Raw genomic sequence first — 24,108 nt, forward strand, 5'->3', positions numbered from 1 at the left:
TAAATAAATGTACTTAATTAGTTTCCACCACTTACAATTTCAGAGAAATGTGCCCTGACAAAAACAGGGAAACAAATCACAAATTTAAGGGAAGATGGCGTTAACATAAAAATTCCAACAAGACTAATATATTTCTCAATAAATACATATTATCCTTTCAAGCATGTTGAAAGTAATTGTGCTGCAACAGCACAATAACAAATGGTCTTTAGAGTGAGAAAATGAGTCAAAAGAAAGGAAAAGTAGAGATGGTGACACAGATCGATTATTTTATTGAGTTTCCCAGAACAGTACCGCTTGTTCCCTTACATTCTGCATTGCTTTTCCTCACAAAGAATTCCATTGTTTACCACCTACAATTCAAACCTAATAAGTATTACGTTAAGGTGGTCATGATTTGGTGCGACTCAACTCAATTGGCTTCTCTGTGATTCCATTGTTGAAGAAGATGAAAACTGCACTGTCTAGTCAGTGAAGAATAACCTAACAACATTGGAAATCAGAGGCACATGAGGGGGGCCAGTGTGGGAAAAATTAACCAATCCAGCACAATGCATTCCTGCTCTGTAAGTCAGCAAAAATCCCAGCAACAGAAGGCAGGGAGGAATGTGACTTTTACACCATCGTAACTCTGGTTGGACTTTTTTAAAAGATACTCTTTTAAACTGATATATCTTCACTATTATTGGCTAACAAAAAAATGACATTTAAAGTGAAATTGTGCTCTTATTTTTGTCTTCAGTTACCATTGAAAGTCAAACTCACATTATACATCCAGCAGGGGCCTGCCCTGGATATTCAGTGTACCAACAGTCTCTGTAATTGATGTTCACAGCTGTCATTTGAACAGGCACTCCCACCATAGAGTTCCAGGACATTACACAACACCTCTGTGAAGACACAGATTAAACGTGAGCTGAATTTATTTCGCAAGAATGGAAAAGTAGCTGACATACATTGATTTCTGTTGCTCGGGTCAAAGCTCCAACAAAGTCTCTGAAACTTGAGGTACATTCAGAGTCCTACAGGTGGACATTAGGAAGGACTTTAGTGTGTGTCTCACCAGTCATAATTCAGTTTTACTGCTGTAAACAAACTTTAACAGCTTCTTAAAAAAATATTGTAGTTTCAGTCTGTTTTTGTCAAAGTGATTTCCTGTTTGTCAGTATTAAAAGACTGTAGTTATAATGAAATAACATGATCAATTTCAATAAATCCCATATGAGTGTGAGCTAATTGCTCTTAGGGCTCAGATGAAGCTCACTCTTCTTTTCATTACACTACACGGGCAAAGCACTTACATGTTGAACCATCTCACATGCTCAACCCTCTCTTGGAAATATTGCACACTTAACAGCAGAAAATGCCAAAAGGGGTTTCAGAGTCTTAGAGACAGAGAATCCTGGATTTCAAGAAGTCAGACATGTGGTGAGATACTAAATAATGCAGTTCTGGTGAGCAGCAAGGAAAAAAATAAACAGTTCTCCTTCTATGCAGATTGTAATATTTATAGATGTCGTTGTTAGCTTCTCCTTACATTGTTTTAACAATCTGTCATCAATGTCCCTCCAAAACTATAGTCACTGTTACCGCAGCCAAGCATATAACTAAGGGCGGAATAATGCTTAGTAAAAACAAATATTTCTGACAACACACGGTTAACTGTTCGCGTGCCCACTTTAATCTCACAAAACACAAACCCCAAAACTGCACTGGACAATATGATAAGCCCTTGTCAAGACTTGCCAATCTGTGGTCTCCCCGATCTGTGATGAAATGTGACCCGTTGCATATCTATTAATTTTAATAATAATGTGGAGTCAAACATACTATTTTGGACGCTGTTCCAACTAACACACCTGAAGAACTGTAAACTTAAAACCGTGTCATAAAAATCGAACAAATCAAAAGGCATATGGCAAATTAGAGGAAACTCTATGGGCATCCTTACACGGATACACTGATGCATGGGCTTTACAAAATGTTCTGTGGACTGCTCAAGTTCCCAGATGCTGTGCAATTTTCCCAAATGTAATACAGTCATTTTACAATACAAGTGGACATAAATAACAAGTGCAATTTATACTGCTTTGCTTGGTACAAAGTGTAACCTTGGCAGTAAGGCTGTGACCTATATGCAAACAGTTTGAAGCACGAAAGGTGAGAAATTAAAAAAAAAATCTTGGCAGGCCATGTCCACAGGAGGAGACAGGGGGAGTCCACTGAAACGTTGCGAGATGGGGGTTTGTCCTTTTTACCCCTCCACCAGTCTTACTGGGATCATGTGACCCACAGAGAACATGCTGTAACCAGTGCTTCTCTTTCTCTCACACAGACAAACATCAGACGATCATTGAGTGTGTTCAAAAAACAACTTGTTTGCAGTCGTTCGCTTCGCTTCGCTTCGGCCGAGGTCGTGTGAATGCAAAGGGTGTATCCGAAACCCCAATGGCCACTGCCCAATACGTGTTCGGACACAGGGCCCGGCGGTGTGCGCGTCTCCGCCTGCGCCTCGTTGTGTCTACAGACAAGACAGTGGATTCACATCAACACACAGCACTTGAGACAGCCAGCCGGCGGGGTCCTTCGTTTCTGCAGGGCCGCCCGTGTCGCGCTCTCGAACACCTCCCAGATCCCCTCCTTGGTTCGGGCGGAGCACTCCAAATATTCATATGCGCCGATGCGCGTGGCCATGGCCCGGCCGTCCTCCGCTCGCACGGGCTCCAGCTTCAGGCGGGACAGCTCGTTCTTCACGTTCTCGTCGTTGCGCAGGTCCTTCTTGTTGGCCACCAGTATGATGGGCACGTTGGGACAAAAGTGTTTGACCTCGGGCACCCACTTCTCGGGGATGTTCTCCAGCGAGTCCGGGCTGTCCACGGAGAAGCACATCAGGATGACGTCGGTGTCCGGGTAGGAGAGGGGGCGCAGGCGGTCGTAGTCCTCCTGCCCGGCGGTGTCCCACAGGGCCAGCTGCACTTGCTTGTTGTCCGCCTCTATGTCCGCCACGTACGTCTCGAACACGGTCGGCACATACACCTCGGGGAACTCGTCCTTGCTGAACACGATCAGAAGACACGTCTTCCCGCACGCGCCGTCCCCCACCACGACAAGTTTTTTGCGTATGTCCGCCATACCCGCTGCCTCTTTTACCCCCCTAGCTCTCGCTCAAACGTACCATCCAAAAAAAAAAGGATCACAAATGTGGGCTACTACCTTAGCATCCGCTCCCACCACTTCTGTCTTCTATACTCTAAGTTAAAACTGGGCCGACTTGTCCGGTAAGAAGTGCGCACTGTTTCCTGAGTCCACAGCGTCTCCCAGTCTCAGCTGCCGCTTATAAAGCGCAGGGTGCTTTTCCTAAATATAGCAGCCCAATCGGAAATAGGGAGGTGAGATCACAGGCTATAACGGAAGACGTGATTGGTTGAGGACAACGAGGACCCACCCGACCCAGGACCAGCAAAAAAAAATAAAAATCATCCAAATGTGACTGCATGACCACATTATATTACGGGAATTTTATTTTTGGGCGGGTAATTTTTATTGAAGCGACCTCTATTAATGAACCCAATGTCATTTCAAAAATACAGGGTTTTCTTCTTTTGTTTCTGAGTCAACCCTTTTTCCACATAATAAAAAAAGAAAGAAAAGAAGCCGGTATCCAATACACATTCATTCAAACAACTCACGGGTTATCCGGCAGAGAAATGAATGAGCATATTCATAATATATCGGATGTTAAGGTTGATAAAAGCAATTTTTAAATGACACGATGAGGCAAAAGTGTGTTGCGTTCAAGTGTGTGTTGTACAAAAGAGACGTTGGTGGGGAGGCAGGTTTACATTGACAGTGTGTGTGTGAGTGCGCGCGCGTGCGCGCGCGTGTGTGTTATACGCATGTCTACGCAGTTCACGTTATTTACAGGGAGGGGGCACTGGCGACGGCGAACTCTTAGCTTCGACTATCAAGCCTCTGCTAAAATCACCGCTCTCTCTCCAAGGAAACAAAAAAACCAATATAGAATTCGGTTTGACGGCGCGCGTCAAAGCAGAGACCCTCTCTCCACACGACAACGCGTGAGTATCCCCTCGTTATTTGTCCGCGTCGAAAGCACGAGCTCTTAAAAAGAAAAACGACTGCCGTGTCGGCGACTGCGGCGCTGTGAGTATTTCCCCTTTTGTTTAGCGGCTAAGGCCCCTCTGTTTGGAACTTGAAGGGGGGCCATGTTGTTTAGCCACTGAGTGTTTGGTTAATGTTTTAGCTCCACGCAACAGCAACTTGGCAAATGTAGCCCTCGCTAGCTCCCACGTTGCCTGTGCTGGGGGTTTTTTGGGGGGGGAGGTGGTTGTTGCAAACAACCAGTGTGGATTGCCGAGTTGACTAAGCAGCTCGATTTCTGTCGCAACGCACGAGCCAACGAGTTTAAAACAATGGTGAAATTGGCGAATTTAACTCTGATGTCTAGCAATAATAAACAGCAGGCCCGCTGCCGCTAGCTAACTTAGCTGGTTAGCTAACTTAGCTGGTTAGCTAACGATGCCGCTAATGCTCACTCCTGTCTCGTAGCATTATCTTTAACTCTGAACCGGCTCGATTGCCGCTCGTGGTGATAAATGAATTGCCGTGGAGTGTGACGGGGCTCTGCGGGTGCGAAGTACCAGCCATTAACCATTTAACTCAAACATCGCGCAAATCCCCAGTCGAAACCGCAAAGTTAGCTCGCGTATTAGCGGCGGACTCGGTGGCTAGGTTAGCTAAGCCAGGCTAGTTTGGCCAGCTTGCTGAAAAGGCTAACACTTCGGTTTTCTACAACGACTAGTAATGCAATGTTGTAGCCTGTTGAATAATTTTAAAAGCCAGTTGGGGATCTCCTTGTGGCTACACAAAGACGCTAGCCGATTGCCTGCGACCCTCATTTTTTTACCCATAATTACGTTACATTAGTGGTAGCGTTAGCCTTATGGTCACCGGCTAACACACTTTCTTGGTCATCCAAGCCACCAACATCATTGACAGTCGCTTGATTTGTTATCAGCCTGCTCCTCCGTGAATCAACAGTCAGCCAAATTAGACAAGCGTTAACGCTGTGTCAAGGAGCAGCCTATGTAAGCAAACTATCAGAAGAAAACATCAACTATATGGGCAATCTTTAACCGTAGAACAACTGAAGCATGGATTTAGAAACGCAGCAATTATTCATGTCCCAAAGCAGGAAATTATGTTATAGCTATTATTTATTTTGTCATTTTCTGGGTGTATACTTTGGTGGTTGGTCTAAACTGCATCTCAGAATAGTGAGTTATGAAGGCCACATGTTGTACCATAGTTTTCTTAACTTCAAAAAGCTGTCTAGTATCTGTCTTGTTATAATAGGTGCTACATTTACCTTTGGCAGTTATGAATAGTCAACTTAAATTATGAGTGACTGAGTGACAAATAATTATTATTTGTCACTCAGTCACCTGGGTCCACTACCATGTCTGTATATGTTATTATGCAGGCCAGCATAAAAGGACATCCATGTTTTGTGTATCTAAATTTAATATAGGTCATTTTGAATTAATTTTCTTACGTGTTATGTTTAGGCTTACCCGTGGAATGAGCATTCCATGCAGCATCCGAGGTATGAATGACGTGGCCTGGCAGGAGACAAGAGGTGGGATGCTGCATGCAAACGGTGCTCCTGAGACTGGAGGCGTAAGAGTTCACGTTGGGGGGGCACTAGCCGCAGTTGGAGTAGCTGGACAGGCTCCCGGAGGCCCTCATCTACAGGGCATGGACAGGGGCCCTAACCCTACCCCGGGCACCCCTCAGCCTCCGCTGAGTGGACGATCTCAGGATGACGCCACAGTCGGATACTTCTTTCAGAGGCCGCCTGGAGAGCAGCTTGGGGGTTGTGCTCCCAGTAAGCATCGTTGGCCCACTGGAGATGCCAATCATGTTGACCAGGTAAAAAGCCTTCACTTCTCCTTTTCCAGTGTGAGCCATTCATCAATTACCCTTTCTTCTAGGTTTAGTTAGAGCACACGTAAAATGTCAGTGGCTTTTGCTGGTAGAGCTTAATGCCATCGAGTGCAGCATACCTGGCGAAAGGTTTATTCAATTTTGGACAGTTCACCTGCCTGTTACAAGGTGTGTTAAGACAAGTAATTTGCAGCATGCAAAGCACGTGTGACCAGTGCATTGATCACCGATTATCACTGCAATAACTAAGTTGTAAAAATGTAATATCCTATTCTTTTGTTGTAGTTTCTTTCCTGGATTAGATGTGATCTTCCCATTGTTACCTGTAGCGACACACCCACCTGCCTTTGGCCTGTGTGAGGAAAAGAGAAAAAAACGTCAATTCCTCTAAAAGGGGCCTCAGACTGTCTCTTAAAAATTAGAAAGACCTTGTTTCAATGATGCTAACCACTGAAAATAATTGTCAGAGAGGGATCGACTCGCTACAGTGACTCGGTCAGCTGACTAGTGGCCCAATGACTGTGAGCTTTCTACAGACGTCCAACCGAACAAAGGTTTTGGGAAGCAGCCAAATGCTGTGACATTGTCAGATGGTTAAGGGACGATGAGAAACTCGCAGTTCAAATCCATTCACTAGGAGTCTTGTCTTACCAATGTCATTTTAAATGACCCATAATGCGATCACTCACAAAAAAATATTAAGTATTACTTCAGGGCATTGAGAATGCGCTCACTTCATCAATGCACATGTGTTGAACAGTAATATGTTGTTGGTTGGGGGGCCTCTCAAAAATTTTATTATTTGGCTTTTATTATTTCACAGAACCAAAACGTTTGAGGTGAAAGGGAACACAGGTCCATGACATATGTTTGGTTGTTCTGTGCTGCTTTGAGAATAATTAATGGTGTTATTCCCTCTCTCAATTTTGCAGTCTTCTCATAACAGTGTCGTTATTTTCATTTAGATAGAATTAAAGCAAAACATTTATATAAAATTAAAAGAAAAAATTCTCTCCTTTGTCTCAGGTCCGAGCTGAGGATGAAATGAACTACGACTTTCAAGCCCTTGCTTTGGAGTCAAGGGGCATGGGAGAGGTAAGGGGGGTTTGTCCCGAACATTGGTCCTTTTCTACATCATAGAGAATTGAACCAAAATAGAAATTTTAATGAAACGCACACTGTCTAGGCCATAAAGTTGTCTATAAGGCATCTGTAGTTTGCTGCTTTGCAGAGAATAGACAGAGCAGTTATTGTGACTAATGGAAGAGCTGCTGACAATGAACACAGCTGCTCAGACATAAACCAACTCACAAATCTGAGAGGGTCCTGTGTAAGGATAGAGATTAAAATTATGCATAACGCTGTATTTTACATATGAATATATATGTAGACGGGGAAGGGGTGAATGATTTAATTTAATTTCCAAAATAACTGCACTTAAGCTGACTTACCTTTTTAGTAGTGCATCACTTGGCTCATGGTTTGAAGAACTCTGCTAGTTTCAAAAAGTATAGTGAATAGCATGACACTATAATCACACCTTGTAGCCTCGGGTCCCTCCTGGGGTTATACCCATCTGAGGGTCGTTTTGGACTTGGATCAGAAAGAACAGTGTTTCTGCTGATCGGGCAGTCGCAGCAGTCAACTACATTTTTCGCCCCTACTTGCAGATTTGGCTTGAAAGAGGAGCAAAATGAGCAAAGCCACCATCAAATCTACAGACATAAATATTTCTATCCAAAGCCATTCAAAGTGAGCTCACAAAGATTACAGTAAAAAATATTGTGTAAACCTGGATTGTAAACCTTCCACCAAACGCTACATTTATAATAAGCCTTGACTGTTGATATTACTCCACCCTTAAATATTTTACTTATGTGTACTTTTGGTTTTGTTTTTAGCTTTTGCCTGCGAAAAAGCTTTGGGATTCTGATGAATTGGCCAAAGATGGAAGGAAAGGGATGCTTCTTGGAGAGGAATGGAGGGACAATGCCTGGGGTACATCCCGTGAGTGGCTCATATATCATCTTCTTTTATTTTCATTCTAGTTCTTAAGATTAATAATTTGTCACAACATCTAATTTTATACACACACAACTGTTAGATATTTGATTACAATTTTTCATTCAGATCATTCAGTGTCTCAGCCAATCATGGTGCAGCGGCGACCAGGCCCGAGTTTCCACGGCAATGGCGATGCCAATTCCGTGCTTTCACCTCGCTCAGAAGGTGGAGGCCTAGGTGTGAGCATGGTGGAGTATGTCCTTAGTTCTTCTCCTGGTGACAAGATGGACAGTCGCTACAGGAATGGAGGCTATGTAAGTCAAGCTTCTGTCAGGTCTAACTCAAATGGACAAACTTGCCTCTCCTAACCTTGCTGTCAAGGGTGGCTCTTTTTCTCACCTGATTGTATATGCGGATACAGGGTGGAGGAGATGCTGACCAAGATGGCAGAGAGAAGAATGATGCCCAAGAGAAAATTTCACCCTTTGAAGAGGACAAGAGCCCAGAGATGAAGGTGGGAGAGGAGACCGATCCAGCCAAAGCCAACGGTAGAAGTCTACTAAACGGCATGGACAGGGACTGCAAAGACTTCAAGTAGGTTTTCCCTTTAAAGATAACATAAAGTGAACAGCGACCCATTCCTAACTAGTCAGTTGGTTGTAACTTTCTAAATAGGTTTTAAAATAACCTCTTTAAGAATGCCCAAAGCTATTTTGACAGGTTTTGTCTAATTAAAATTCACAGCAATGAAGCCTAACTATAATTAAAATGCCAACATATTCATTATGTATTCGTGAGTGAAATTGATGCTAGTTCATGTTGCAAGGTGTCCCGTCTGAGGCAAAGTTTTGTACTCGTAGAATATGTGCTGATGTTAAAACATATTTTCCCCCAGTCCTACCCCTGGAAGCCGTCAAGCTTCCCCCACAGAGGCTGTGGAGAGGATGGGCCCGAGCCAGACGGGCTTGGAGATGATGGGACAGCACCACCCTCATGTCCTCCAACAACAGAACCATGCCCAACACAAGGCTCCCGAGGAATTCCACAACCAGGAAGCACAGAACATGGGAGGAATGGAGCAACCAGCCGGCGTGGAGTCCCTCCAGTTTGACTATGCTGGGAACCAGATTCAGGTGGACTCCTCTGGAACTCCAGTAGGATTGTTTGACTACAACTCTCAGCAGCAGGTCTGTTGGAACACAAAACATATCTTTTAAGATATCTAACTGTAAGTTTGCTCATCAGATTGTGACTTTTTTTTGTTTGCTTTTTTCAAGTTGTTTCAGAGATCCAATGCCCTGGCTGTTCAACAGCTCACTGCAGCACAGCAACAACAATATGCCCTGGCTGCAGCCCAGCAGCAGCATCTCGGTAAGTCACGCTGTAGTCTCTCATTGTGAGGTACGGTGTGTCATGTAATACATAGTACTTCAAGTCTCATGTTTTCTAGATTTGATATGGAAAGATTAATTACGTGACTGTGCCTCATATTACCCAGCTGGCCTTGCTCCTGCATTTGTGCCAAACCCTTACATCATTAATGCTGGCCCCCCTGGAACTGATCCCTACACTGCCGCTGGGCTGGCAGCCGCAGCTTCGCTTGCAGGTGAACACACAGCACAAATTCACACCTCATAATTTTTTTCAATTTAATCATCGAGATGCAGGTGTATTTCTGCCAAGTTAACATTAAAAAGTACTGTTTTCATCAGCTGCACAAGATGTGTATAACATCAGAATATTTTTCCTCAGGGCCCACAGTGGTTCCACCACAGTACTACGGTGTCCCTTGGGGCGTGTACCCTGCTAATCTTTTCCAGCAACAGGCCGCATCTAATGCCAATCATTCAGCTAATCAGCAAGCATCCAATCAGGGACAAGGACCAGGCCAACAACAGGTAAGAATTGTTTATATATTCTTGTCTGGCTGGTTCGCACAGATTTTTATTTTTTTGTTAAAATGTGGCTAGCCACATTTCTCATTTGTTCTGTACAATGTTGTTATTATAGATCAGGGGGAGGGATCTTTGAGCCAACAATTTGATCGGCCCACAAGGCAATACAGAAAAAAAAATCTCATGAAGCCCATTAGTTTTCTCTGGGATAAAAGAAAATAACATAAGATAGAAGATTAACAATAACACATTCAGCGTGTTCCCCTCTGGCTGCATAGCTGTCAGCTCCGAATTAGGGTGAAGGAAGTTGTTTGTGAAGTCGTCGTTATGCAGTTTTGAGGTACATACACACAGTAATTCAAGAAAAGGACAATCTTGAGCGCCCCACAGCTGGGACCTGTACTATAAAGCGAGTTCAACATACCCAGGATATGTTTTCGTTATCTGGTTTGACTTAACCTAACATTGATCATCCTTGAAAACCTGTTCTACGAAGCTGGATATCAACTGTCGCAGTCAACCCTGGGTTTTCCTCTCCGGTTACGAACGCGTTCATGTGGAAGAGGCAGAGTGGTTAATTACACGCAACATCGTCAGGACTATGAATAAAGTTTTTGATATGATGCGAAAAGAAACGCTGTTACACACAGGTCAATTTGGTTTGAGCACAATAATATGATCAAACAACTAAAATGGAAAAGAACCACTCTAATTATTAACATAATTATTATGTTATTATTAACATAATTATGTACACAGTCATGTACCATTGCCCTTTCTCCGTTATTCAATTAGTTTATTTTTCCACTGAATAAAACATTTTAGGGTAACAATTCATCTCGTGGTTTTCAGGCTTTAAACTCTTTATAAAGGGATTTTATGAAACGTCAAATGGAGTGAGTGAATTGGGAATTCACTTCCAGAGCCGTTCTAAGAGTGGGCGGCCACTGTTGAGGTTGATATCTGCTGCGCTTTATCATTTGTCACAGTACTCTAAACTCTTTTGTCCCAGTCAGGATCCTGTAGAATGGTGACGATCCAGCGATCTGATTGGTCAGTAGCTGGACTAGTGGCTGGGTTTGATCTCTTCTCTGGAACTTAACCTGCTGCGGAGCAGGTTAACTGTTCAGCATAAGTTACCATGGTGATTTACCCCAGTAAGAAGAGAACCAGCTTTGTAGGACGGAAAACCCAGAGTTAAACCCGGAGTTACCTCGATAACCGCAAATCCTGCTTCATGGTACAGGGCTCTGGAAACATGGAGTTGAACTGGATGAGTTCCGGGGACAAATGCACTCGGATAAATAAAGAAAATGCTCTTTGGCACAGTGTGCACTGTGTAAGTGCCAAACAAGCAGCTTCAAAATACAAAACATTCTGACTTAGACATTGGGCCTCATGCAAGAACCTGTCGTGCAAACAGATTTGTTCTTAAATCGTGCTTACGAGTTATTTAGGAGAACTTTCCGTATTCACCAATTTTTCTCGTATTTTGAGTTTTCTGTAACATATGAACAGAATTTACAAGTGGTCCGCACCTGGCATAGGAGTCACGTAAATTAGTTTGCTGTTAATCAAACCAAGTTTTTCCACTTCTGGGTCACTTTTTCATAACTTTGAAGCAATTATACATATATACATTTAATACAATGTATACAAATATATACATTTCACGTCATTATGTAACACCAACGTCACAGTTGGCATTGTGAGTGGATGTGCATGAGGCCCAGTGTTATGTAAAGGAATGCCCTGTTGCCGCTGCCAAGCTGCTGCACCCGACAACAAAATTGTTTGATTGTCACAACCATAGCATGGCAGATTATTAAAATAAGACAATTTATTGAGGGGAAAAAAACCTAGGGGAGACAGCTTTAAGTTCAGTTTTTCTCTGTGGGCTGAGCTGAAAGGGAAGTAGCCATCTTTGTGTGGGGGATAACTGTTGGGTTTGAAAAGAGGTAGGACTTTATGTCTTAGCAAGCGATGTCTGACACTACCAAGAGGGGATTTGTTTGAGCAAGTTATTTTGGGTAAAACTAGCAGTGAGTAGCATTATCATCACTGCCATTTATATAGATTTGAGTTCACCTCTTTCTCTCTGAGTAATCATTGAATCACGCAACCAAGCAGCTGTTTTTAACTAATGTGTATGACTTTTTTTGTTAGACCAAATTATAAAATCAGGGTTTTAGCTGTGCGAAGCAGCCGCTTTAGATGGCTTTGAAGTGACTACTGGCTAACATGTCTTAATCGGCTATGCTTCATTCACTATTTCAGTGTCTGACAACATAAGACGAAAAGTATGAATAAGTACCGCTTTATTGGGAATGTGGTTGCATTAAAATACTGTTTTTGAGCAAATAGTAGTCAAGCAACAAACCAACTGACACTAGGCAGAATGCAAATTTAAGTGTAATTGGTATATTACACATTGTGGCAAGATTTAGCAATATGAATATGATCAGGCTCTAGATACTTTCCATTGAGCGCTTTGGGTCCATGAAAAGCGATTTATAAATTAAATATATTATTATTATTGAAAGTTGTTAACAGCTGTTATACAAAGTAACGAATGTATCAAAATGTGATGTCACTCATGGAGTTGGATGTTTATGTTGCTAGGCAACTGTCATCTAATTTGATCAAACTCAAGTTCATGCAGTCCTGATAAAGTAGATTAATAATAATAAAGCTGAACTTAAACCTTTTAACTGTTCCTCATTAAGCCATCAATATTCAAGTTTAAATAGAACACAATAGAATAGATCACTGCAACACATGGCTTTAATGCCAAGAGCACAAAACACGGAGAGCTTCCGCTCAAACAACTTCCTGTGACTGAGTATTCTGCAATATATTGAAATGACCAGTTTCTTTCTGATGTCCATTGTGAAAGTGACAAAACGATTGATGTATCGCGTTTGTTTCTCATGTCAAAAAGTACTTTGGAGACCAGAGACACATTTAGGATTTCTCCTGGTGAAGGATTGTGTAGTGTGTGACCCCCTGTCCCCGCTGAGTCACGTAGTGTGAACAACACAACCTTGAACTTACAAGACAGAAAGTCGTGTAGTATGAACAGGTCTGCGATCTTGCGACTTTGAAAATCGTGAAGTGTGTCCGAGGCCCTAAGACGCAGTACTTTAACAGCCTGTGGGTTTGTCAGCATTATTACTTTCTCCCCCAGGTGATGCGCACAGGAACCAACCAGCGACCTCTCACTCCTGGGCAGGGCCAGCAGAGCCAGCAAGAATCTCTAGCTGCAGCAGCCGCTGCAAACCCTGCATTGGCATACGCAGGAATGCAAGGTTACTAGACCACATCATACAAGAACTATTTAACCAAAGATGCTAACAACGAAACACATTTATCTTCACTACTTGATTTCCTGTGAGCAGGACTTTGAGGTTGTATAACAACTCTAGAAACAAATATCTACATTAAGAGCGCAATCTTTTAATTAGTTTTTTGTAAGTATATTTATTTTGTCATTGTTCAACCTCATTGAAGACTGTGTTCCCTCTAGTTGATATTTGAGTGTGACACTGAAATCCTCCTTTTAAATTTTATTTTTTTGCTTTTTTATTCAATGATCTAGGATTGGTTACCTTTTGCATTTCTAATCTCCTCAGGTTACCAGGTGTTGGCCCCTGCAGCTTACTATGACCAGAACGGAGCTCTGGTGATGGGCCCCGGGGCCCGAGCTGGTCTAGGTGGGCCAGTTCGTTTAGTCCAGACCCCTCTCCTCATCAACGCTGCTGCGGCACAGGCTGGTAAGCACCCATCCATCTGTCATAAGTAGATCTTTTAAAATTTATGGGTTCTGTGCTTTGCTGGCAGTCAGTGATGTTGTAAACTCATTGGCAGACATTGTGTCGTTTAAAAAAAAAATTGAAATCCGGCCAGCGTAAATACTAAAGCATCACGGTTAGACAAAGGATTGACCCTAGCACTCAACAGTTAAGTTTTAGTCATTTGTTTAGAGATTTAATTGGATCATTATTTGCCTCCGTTACAATAATAATGTGACTTTTTAACTGACTACCGGTAGTCTTTCAAATGAAATGTCACTGGAAAATTTCTAGTCCTACATATGTCATATGAGCTGCACATCCCCTCTGACTTCATTAGTAGCAGTTTTCCCACCCTTCCACCTTCTCACGCTCTCCTCTCCCCCTGCACCAGCAGCTGCGGTGTCTGCATCTGGCTCCGGAAACAACATGTCTGGTCCCCCAGCCAATGGGCTGTACCGCTCCATGCCTCAACCTCAGCAGCAGCAGCAGCAGCAGCAGCAGCAGCAGCAGCAGCAGCAACAGCAGCAGCAGCAGCAGCAGGCTCCCCCGCCCAGCAGCGGCCTGCCCTCCAGCTCATTCTACGGCTCCGGATCTGTCCCCAACACTTCTCAGAGCAGCTCCCTTTTCTCGCACACCTCTGCCGCCCAACAACCAAGCTCCTCCCTGGGCTTCAGCAGCACAGGCGGCTCCCTCGGCGTCGGTCTGGGCTCCGCTCTTGGAGCCTTCGGCTCATCTGGTCAGTGACTAGGCCAGAATCTACATCAGGATGTAAAAAATGTTTATTTTTAAGGTCAGATTTCTTATATTGGCACTTGTTTCTTCTTACAGTATCCAGCTCTACCAGTACCAGTGTAAATCGCAGGGACTCCCTGTTGGCAAGCTCTGACCTATACAAACGCGGCGGCAGCAGTTTAACTCCCATTGGCCAGCCTTTTTACAACAGCCTGGGTTACTCCTCTTCACCCAGCCCCATTGGCCTTACACCAGGCCACTCCCCACTGACTCCTCCACCTTCTCTGCCCTCTTCTCATGGATCCTCTTCCAGCCTTCACCTAGGTAAACCTATTATTTATGGTAATAGTGAATGGTGCACTTCAAAATTGTGCATTAGAGAAGACATTTTGCATGATATAGACCTTCAGTTACCTTTTTAAGATCACTTAAGATGCAGTCCCACAAAGCAGTAAACACTTAATACTTACATTTCATATCGTGGTCCTAGATTTTAATCATTCCGTAATCCTAGGTGGCCTGACAAATGGCAGCGGGCGTTACATTTCTGCAGCCCCGGGAGCTGAGGCAAAGTACCGGAGTGCCGGTGGCACATCCAGCCTGTTCAATTCCAGCAGCCAGCTGTTCCCTCCGTCTCGGCCCCGTTACAGCCGCTCTGATGTTATGCCGTCCGGCCGCAGCCGCCTACTGGAAGACTTCAGGAACAACCGCTTCCCCAACCTCCAGCTCCGTGACCTTCCAGGACACATGGTGGAGTTCTCTCAAGACCAACATGGATCCAGGTGACTGAAGTTTCTGCTTTTTTTTGACATTTCAAATGAATACCTTTTAAGACAAGGGGGGTGCAAAGGTTTATGGGAATCTGACTTATTCCCTTATTTTCTATCTCTACTCTTTGTTTCATTCTTAATTTTAATTCTTGCATCTAGATTTATCCAACAGAAGCTGGAGAGGGCCACTCCTGCTGAGAGGCAGATGGTGTTTGGAGAGATTCTGCAAGCAGCATACCAACTGATGACCGACGTCTTTGGGAACTACGTCATCCAAAAGTTCTTTGAGGTCGGGCCTGTTAAAGTTCATTGTGGTGTCAATTCAGTAACCTTACAATCTGTGTTCTGTAGCACGTGTGCAGTATACTTACAGTATGTTTTATTTCATGTAGTTTGGAAGTGCAGACCAGAAGCTGGCATTGGCAACACGTATCCGTGGACACGTACTTCCCCTGGCTCTGCAGATGTATGGTTGTAGGGTCATCCAGAAAGCCCTAGAGTCCATTTCCTCAGACCAGCAGGTAATTGTAAGTGAGATTTCAATTCTTTTGAGCAAAGCTTTTGCTGACCTTACTTTAGCGATAAAAGTTATCTATTTACTTCTTCACAATTTTGTCCCTGTCCTCTAATTATTACATTTTAGAGCGACATTGTCCGTGAGCTGGACGGCCACGTGTTGAAGTGTGTGAAGGACCAGAATGGGAACCACGTGGTACAAAAGTGCATCGAGTGTGTCCAGCCTCAGGCCCTACAGTTTATTATTGACGCCTTCCAAGGCCAGGTGAGTTGCTTATTACGAGAAATAGCTCAGCGGTCTGTCATGTCTGTGTAATCTCTTGAGGGGAAGATGGAAATATTATCGCTACTCAAGCTTCCACTTTAAACCAGCTTTGCCAGTTCTTTTTAGAAGTGCATGTTCTCTAAGGCAGCTTCATTCATTGTTTTAGATGCAAGTCCAAATCATTTCCTTAAGTGTTTTCAATCAACAACGTCAAGTCTGCTGCATTTTAGGTTTAAAAAGACCTCATGTATGTAGTTGCCCATATTTGCTTGGTAAATACAGTTGTGATGTAGATACAAGAACATATGAAGATGTAAACAAATCAGCAAACGTTAAAACATGATGCAACAAAGATTTTGTTGTAAAATATTGTTGAAAAGCATTATTTCATTTTTCCTTCTCTGTGAAACTTTATTTTAGAAATAATGGTAAAAAGACACAGATTACGGGAAAATGTGCTGGTGACTGACCACAAAATTATACAACCACCCACACCATCATTACAAATTGCTAGAAAAGCATGAATCTTAAAAAAACACCAGAGCACAACTCTTGCCAGACAGACACAGGATCATACATTAAATCTAAATTTAGATATGAATAGAAATGTATAAAAGCAGCTAGTTTGGCTGAAATTGGTATAGCACATTCTTATGATGCCATTGTTACCATGGCTACAGTAGTGTTTACAGTGGAACAACAAACCTCTGGGTAAAGGGTGTGACAGTTCTGACACATGCAAGTGACTAATCGCTAAAGAGTGAGCCAGCTGACCAATCGCATCAGATTTTGGGGCGTTGGGCCGAAACCAAAATGGGAAGATGAAACACGACAAGAGGGTGAAAAGAGGTTGTGCAGTATTAGACCAATAATTATTTTGTTTATAGCATGTAAACCTGTTTGAGTAGGCGCTCAAATTTAAATTATGAACCTGCAAATGACCAGAATGTGGGGACTTTGAAAAGATTGAATCATGCTTCGTTTACATTCACGTTTACTTACGAGCAGTCTTCTTTTCTGCCCGTATTGGTGCATCACGTTGTGTTTCTTGACACACTGTACATTGGAGAAATAGTGATACAGTGCTTGTGCTCAAAACCTCCAACAAGTTACTTTCAAGACTCTGTTCCAGTATTTGTGAAACTGATCTTCCGTTGCAGGTGTTTGTGCTGTCCACACACCCTTATGGCTGCAGAGTGATCCAAAGGATTTTGGAGCACTGCACCCAGGAGCAGACTCTCCCCATCCTGGAAGAGCTGCATCAGCACTCTGAACAGCTGGGCCAGGTGAGCACATCTGTCTCCAGTCTGCCTCATTTTTTCTAGTTTGCTAGATGTGACAGGTCAGTGTTGAGACGTGTGCTTGTCTTGTGTATTTTTGCACGTATCCTTCGTGTTTGAACATTTCATATATTTTTTCAGTTTGTCATTGTTCCTGTGTCGTTAGTGGTCTGCTAAGTGTAAAGTTTAAAGGATGAATGTATTTTGTGCTGTTAGCTTTCATTACATCTGACATGTGGTTTATTTAAACATCCACCCTGCCCCCTCACTTATTCCATCTAGAAATATCAAGGCGTATCATTGGAGATGACACCCAAAACATATTATACAGTGTCCCGCGATGCACTGTTCAAGGTCAGAGCAATTTGCCTCTCTCTCGCGGATGTCCATGTGCTCCCTTCTTCTTTCCCCGCCTTTTTTTAATCTTTTCTTTTTTAAACAATCTGATTTAACATTTAGATAGTTCTCCATCTGCCGACTCTCATAGGCCTTCTCCTAACCCTTTGAGCTTTCTTTCTCTTGACTTCCCCCTTTTCTTGCTTAATGCCACAGAGGAATCACAAGGCACACTCTTGCCTGTTGGGTGATAATCCCTCTCTTTTGCCTCCAACATTTCCTGATCAGTTTGTTTTCCCATTTGCATCTCCTTGATTTCACTGAAATGCCTGAAAGTACAGAATTAAACTTTTCGGACAACTGAAGTGTTCACAAGTGCTGCTCAGAACACTTGTAACTTCACCTCAAGCCCTTAAGTTAAAGTCAAGAAAAAACCCAATAATGATGTTAATGCCAGTTCTTATCAAAACATATTGGAGGGAAATGGATTTGAAGGCAAATGCTTCCCAATTAAAGTTGGAGATCACTTTACCTACCCAACAAATTACTACTTTAACAAGTCCAACTGGAGAGTGGTGTTATTTGTTGCTTGGTCAGGTGAGTTTTTGTCTCCCATCTTGTCACACTAAAATTACACCCATAACTGTCCATCACCCATTTCTGAAGGGGCAAAGATGCTGTTGGTTGTGTTGCCTGGTCAGCAACGCTCCAAACCAGCAGCATCTGTTTTGTCTGACCTTCCGCAGTGATGACGTAGGGGTATTGCAAGAGTACAAGTGGGGGTGTCACTCAGTCGTCTCCCTATCATTGTAGCACTGCATGTTTGATCTCACACCAATCGAGACCAATGGTGGAAAGTAGTGCATGAATGTTAAATCAGATTCAATGCCATCACACTGATTCCTGGTGATTTTAAGTGATAAAATGGCTGTTTTACTTTTTGAACTCACACCTCCACTGCCCCCTGCAGGATCAGTACGGTAACTACGTAATTCAGCATGTTCTGGAGCATGGCAGACCGGAAGATAAGAGCAAGATAGTGGCAGAGGTTCGCGGAAAGGTTCTTGTCCTGAGCCAACACAAATTTGCAAGGTAAGCAGTTTTTTTTTTTATGCACAGGGAGAGATAAAGGTTTTACCACCTGAGGGTGATTGTTTTCAGGCTTTATGTTGTTTCAGGTTTTCGCAACTCTTAACAATGTCCTCTGTTGTTGAGGAATCAAACATTCAGTCAGATTCATAATAATTTAATTACCAGTAGTAAGCTGCACATCTTTGTTTCTTAACATTGTCTCTGCAGTTACTTAACAGCTACTGTTAAAACTATACAGAATGATCAGAATGAAGCCAGAACCTTGATATTGGGGTTGAGCCAACCAGCTACAGATCAATCAATATCATAACAGACTCTTGGTTTACTACAAGCAAACTGCAGAGACCGGTCAAAGGTAACCAGATACTGAGAAGTGTTATAAAACTGTTTTTCCTGATGTTCCATGACATGACGTTCGAGGGCCCAGTGGAGATAAACCCTACTGACATAAAAAAATAAAAAATACTGAAATGTATAAATCTCACCTTCATGTAGTGCTAATAATGAAATGAAAATTTGAGTCACCCGAAAAAACCACACACAACCACAAACGTTAGGTAAGCAAGAAAAATGATTCTTTTGAACATTTAATTCACGTGTCACATTAACAATGCAAACTAAACTAGAAAAAAAAAAATCTAAACAGGATTGTTCCCAGACTGGTCATCATCACTATCACCCCATAAACTACAATTACAATAAAAGTTTCTCTCCCCATTTTCCCCTCAGCAATGTTGTCGAGAAGTGTGTGATCCACTCTTCGCGTGCCGAGAGAGCTCTGCTGATAGATGAAGTGTGCTGCCAGAAAGACGGGCCTCACAGCGCCTTGTACACCATGATGAAGGATCAGTATGCCAACTATGTCGTCCAAAGAATGATCGACATGGCCGAACCTGCCCAGCGCAAAATCATCATGCACAAGGTGGGTCAACTGCTAAATGTGCGCATATACAGATATGGAGCCACGGGTTGAAGGTAGGTGGAGCAATTTTGGATTTAGACATGGGTATCGTCACAAACGTTGAATTCGTCCCACCCAATCAGGTGCAACAAAGCAAACAGGGAGGGGCCTTTCTGTTCACGCTTTTGTTCTGTGCTCTTGCGCTCGTGTTATTGTTCTCTGCACTCGTATCATATGCACATGGGTCAAGACTTAACAAACGGCATACAAATTGATTTAACTTTACAGCGGGGCAAATAAAGGTTTATCTGAGAGGGTTCACCATGAGCGTGCAGGGACTATATCATTAGAATGTATCGATCCCTCCGCAGCATTCAGATGGAGAGCGGAGTGTGTGCTCAATCTACTCGAGGCCGCATCAGCTTTGCTTCAGGTAGCTTCGGCACATGAACACAATCCAGACGGACCAGTGTGAAGAATACATTGTGCATTTGAAGACTTATCAGACCTTAGGACACTGCACCCAGTTCATAATATTATAAAACAGGGTTTTACAGCGCTGGGAATTTATCACTGCAAGAATGTCATTGTTTAAATAACAAAGAACTCTATAGCTGTGTCAAATTGGCTGATTGATTGGGATTTTTAACTTAAGGGGCATGACCTGATTGCTGAATCTTTTTTCCTGAATATTATAGTTGATATATATTTAATTAATTTTCTATTAATATGGACATTGAATGTTAAAATGCCTTAATGTTCTCCTGTTTCATATGTCGGGCAAATAGAAAAAGATTATTAGTCCACATCAGATTAAACAAGTGTGACTTTTAACTTGCTGACCTTTTGTCCTCTTTCAGATTCGGCCTCACATTGCCACTTTGCGCAAGTACACCTATGGGAAGCACATTCTGGCCAAGCTGGAAAAGTACTACATGAAGAGCGGATCTGAACTGGGGCCCATCGGCGGCCCCCCAAACGGCCTCATGTAGTCACGTCCACATCCCAGGTCCCCTGAAGCAGAGGAAGAAGAGGAGGAGGAGGAGGAGGAGGAGGAGCCCCCAAAAAAACCCTGTTCTGTGAGAGATGCCCCTTAGCCATAGGACCTTTTGACACACTCTGACATCCCATTTTTTGGGGGGGGAATTACCAAAAAAAGAAATAAAAAGACAAGTCATCTTCACCTATGAACGCTGTGACAACTGATCCCTGCCACTCTGCCACCCCTGGTGCAGGTCCCCAGCGTGGCCCCGAGGGTTTTACAAAGTAAGCAGGCCGTTATCCTTTTTCTTTTTCCTGGGTAAAGCACAAGCCCATTGTTAATGATGTAATTGATGTATTTGAATGATTTTCATATTACCTTGTACATTTAGTTTTTTACCTTGTAAATTCTCTGTAGAAAAAACTAAACTTATTACACATTTGCTGAAATTTACAATTCTTACAAATAACACCAGCAAGTGACTTTATAAGGCTAAACTGAGAGATCCTTTTAAAATAACAACACACAATTCCATTTGCTTTTGTAACCAGACTTATTAAATCTTGGCAATTTGATATTTGTATATTATCCCGTGCACAGTAAAAAGAGTTTTCCCATGCCAAAGCAGCTGGTGGATTAGTTTTCAATAGCATTACATAGTATGGATGGATGTAAACTCGTCCGTCCACAGGTGAGTACTATGTCACGTGCCACAGTCACTCGGGTCTTCAAGACCGTTTTGCGAGCTTGGCTTTGGGGGATTGGTGCTTTAGTCTAGGGTAGTGTTTTCCAGTGGTGGTGGCTTTTTTTCTTGCCTCCTTTTCCAGGCTAAGTGGCGGCGCGTGTTTACCCCAGCAGCTTGAAGTCTGCCTGACGTTTTCGGTACTTAATATCCACAGCCTGACAAATATGAGCTGCTGCATCCACTGAGCCCCATTTGAGCCGTCTTACTTTTCCCCCTCATCCACGTGATCACTCTGGGGGGTTCATGCAAGATAAAAGCTGCCATTAACTTCTAGAAGCAGAGCATGAGGTTTGGTTGTACAGCGGGTGTCTAACCTGGTATAATCTTTACATGAAATGACCGTAGTGGGAGCTTTTTTTTTTCTTTTCGTGGGAATAGTGGGGTGGGAGCGCGGGGTATGCGTCGGCATGCTGTGACAGGTTTTAATCCTTGGAATGATTTTTTTCTTCCTTTATCATGATTTGTGTAACATCCTATCTGTCTTGTAGTTTTGAGATGAACACTGCCCTAGAAAACAGTATCTTTTTTGTACTGAATAATCATCTCCTGCGTAGTAGTAGTTTAACCATGTATAGCATCTTTATGTATGAGTAAATTGTTGCTTTTGGGTTAGGGGCGGGGCTTGCACAGATGATGGGACCCCCACCGCCTGAAGGTCAGATTAGTTGGGGAAAAAAAGTCATGAAGTGAAGCGTATCCCAGATATTGTACATCAGAGGTGAAATGAACTAGATCTAGACAAGTGGAAGAAAGGGATAATGAAAGATTTTTTTTTTTTTTTTTTTTTTTTTAAATGGTCCTGTTTTTGTTTTTTAATAATTGTTTCATTTGGTCGGTTATGCAAGTGCATTGGTGGAGGCCGGTGGGGCCATCGAAGGCTATACAATTCACCTGTAATGCTCGTAGTGATGGCTTCTTTGCTTCATATGAATAATTGTAGAATACATGTAGTATATGTGCAGTTATTAAGTGTAAGATTATTAGTTTAACTGAGAAAAAAAAAAGTCTAGTTGTGGTGTTTTGACAGGCCTTGCTCTAAATTTGTAGTGTTGCTTTTATTTCGTCTGTACAGTTGTACATTTGTAAACGTTTATGCTGTAAATGGGATGTCTTTTACACTTTTTTGGGGGGGAAAGGCAAAAATGTGCATTTTGATGTGTGTGTATATTCATCACTCCTCCCCCCCTGAATATAATGTATACAGTTTTATTTGATCAAGTGTAATTTTTAAAAAAGAAGAAAAAAAAATTTATGGCTTCACAATCTGGCATGGTTTTTGTTTTTAATCTGTTATGGGAAAGGCCAGCCTCTATTTGTACTGGAGCTGTAACATCCACTGTTGATAGTCTTTCTGATGTGTGACAGTTTAAGAAGGAAAAAAAACGAAAAAAAAACACTCTATACTAAAACTGAGGCTGCATTTTGTCCTCTCTGCTACCATGGAAACTTCACAGGATATGACAAGAATTATTTTTGTACAGAAGAGTGCTGTATTTTGGAACAGCTATTACCTTGTAAGCAAAAGCAGTGTAAAATATTGTCAATTATATAAATATGAACATATGAGTTTTGTCACACTGTCAAAGTCATGTACATTTTCAGGTGGCCTTATGTACATTTCCAGATGTTAGATGAAGAAAACAAACTCATTTTTGGAAGCAGAATTGTGACTATGTATGATTAAACTGTTCTTCTAACATTTGACTCACGGTGTTGTGTTTTTTTCCCCTCATGTTTGGTTTCACATCATGTTAACCTAGATAACCCTGGAACATTACATTTTCAGTGATTGGAATTTAACTAGTTTTATTTCTTACAACATTGAAGTGTAGTCAAGTGTTTTTCTTATAGTGCGATGCTGCAGGTTTAACTGATGAGAGCTAAAATGTGAATAAACTTTATATTTCTTTCATGAAATGCAGCTCAGAAGGCTTTACAACAATGCATTTATATAACAGGTAATAAGCTCCGTCCATTGACATGTATGTATGTATGTATGTATATATATGTGTATATATGTATGTATATATATGTGTGTGTGTGTGTATATATAACTTTCTTATACATCAGACACTGGTTCCACCTTCACCTGACGCAATAAAAAATACTGCACATTCATAAAGAGTGAACATACAATAATCTTAACACTGGAGATCATATTGTAAACTTTGTTCGCTGGTGTTACTTGTACGTGTTCTTCTCACACTGGTCTAATTGTAGAATTCACGTTGTGTTGGTGGGCGGGGCTTTGAGCGGCAGCGCACCTGAGGAGGTCTGTGTGAGGAGGACACACACACACACACAAACACACACACACACACACACACACACACACACACACACACTGTTTTACACTCATCTGAGACATGAGGACCCCGCTGACCGCCGCGGTGTTTGTGTTTCTGGGACTAATTCATCCGATCGCGTCGACGGTGAGTGTGTTGTCTACAGTCCCACTTCCAACAGTGTGGACGTCACAGCTCGCACTTCCTGGTGTCAGTTGTGTCCCTGTTCCGAGGTGAAGTGGTGTTCGCCAAGGAAATGTCAATGTGTGTGATTATGTGTTTTTTAACGATGCTGTTGCTTTTTCCTGCTTGACTTTTGTTTTTATACGGAAAACTTATAAGTAAAGCCAATCGATTTAGCTCTGTGCTTGATTATTGTCTGTTTCCTCTCAGGATTGACTTGTTAAACAGTAAGTGGCTGTGTTCCATCCGAGGGGTTCCAGACAAAGTGTCGCCTGCACAGAATTAAATGAATTGTATTAACATCTATTAATTGACTAGTTGATTAGTTTGAGACAACGATTTGCATGCAGATAATTGATCAAAT

General features: G+C 42.4%; 2 protein-coding genes across 11 annotated transcripts; one reads left to right on the forward strand and one right to left on the reverse strand.

Annotated features, from left to right (window-relative positions):
• Window positions 1–247: 247 nt before the first annotated feature.
• Window positions 248–3,337, reverse strand: LOC118290039 (rho-related GTP-binding protein RhoB). Its single transcript, XM_035617362.1, has one exon. The coding sequence runs from the start codon at window positions 3,130–3,132 to the stop codon at window positions 2,542–2,544; it is 591 nt and encodes a 196-aa protein (XP_035473255.1). The 5' UTR covers window positions 3,133–3,337; the 3' UTR covers window positions 248–2,541.
• A 574-nt stretch (window positions 3,338–3,911) lies between these two features.
• Window positions 3,912–22,980, forward strand: pum2 (pumilio RNA-binding family member 2). Of its 10 annotated transcripts, none has more exons than XM_035617340.2 (23): window positions 3,912–4,076; window positions 5,586–5,949; window positions 6,991–7,059; window positions 7,866–7,971; window positions 8,095–8,282; window positions 8,390–8,562; window positions 8,864–9,155; window positions 9,246–9,339; window positions 9,467–9,574; window positions 9,721–9,866; window positions 13,030–13,171; window positions 13,496–13,636; window positions 14,049–14,393; window positions 14,486–14,713; window positions 14,904–15,171; window positions 15,319–15,448; window positions 15,552–15,686; window positions 15,803–15,940; window positions 17,101–17,226; window positions 17,503–17,574; window positions 18,527–18,648; window positions 19,378–19,570; window positions 20,410–22,980. In XM_035617340.2, the coding sequence occupies exons 2-23, from the start codon at window positions 5,599–5,601 to the stop codon at window positions 20,539–20,541; spliced, it is 3,699 nt and encodes a 1,232-aa protein (XP_035473233.2). In that variant the 5' UTR covers window positions 3,912–4,076; window positions 5,586–5,598; the 3' UTR covers window positions 20,542–22,980. The 10 variants fall into 10 exon arrangements, with proteins under 10 accessions (XP_035473233.2, XP_035473235.2, XP_035473238.2 ...); XM_035617342.2 differs by having other exon boundaries at window positions 15,552–15,680; XM_035617341.2 differs by having other exon boundaries at window positions 3,913–4,076; window positions 14,052–14,393.
• Window positions 22,981–24,108: the final 1,128 nt, after the last annotated feature.

The sequence above is a fragment of the Scophthalmus maximus genome, chromosome 18 (genome assembly GCF_022379125.1).
Source record: "Scophthalmus maximus strain ysfricsl-2021 chromosome 18, ASM2237912v1, whole genome shotgun sequence".
Classification (NCBI taxonomy): domain Eukaryota; kingdom Metazoa; phylum Chordata; class Actinopteri; order Pleuronectiformes; family Scophthalmidae; genus Scophthalmus; species Scophthalmus maximus.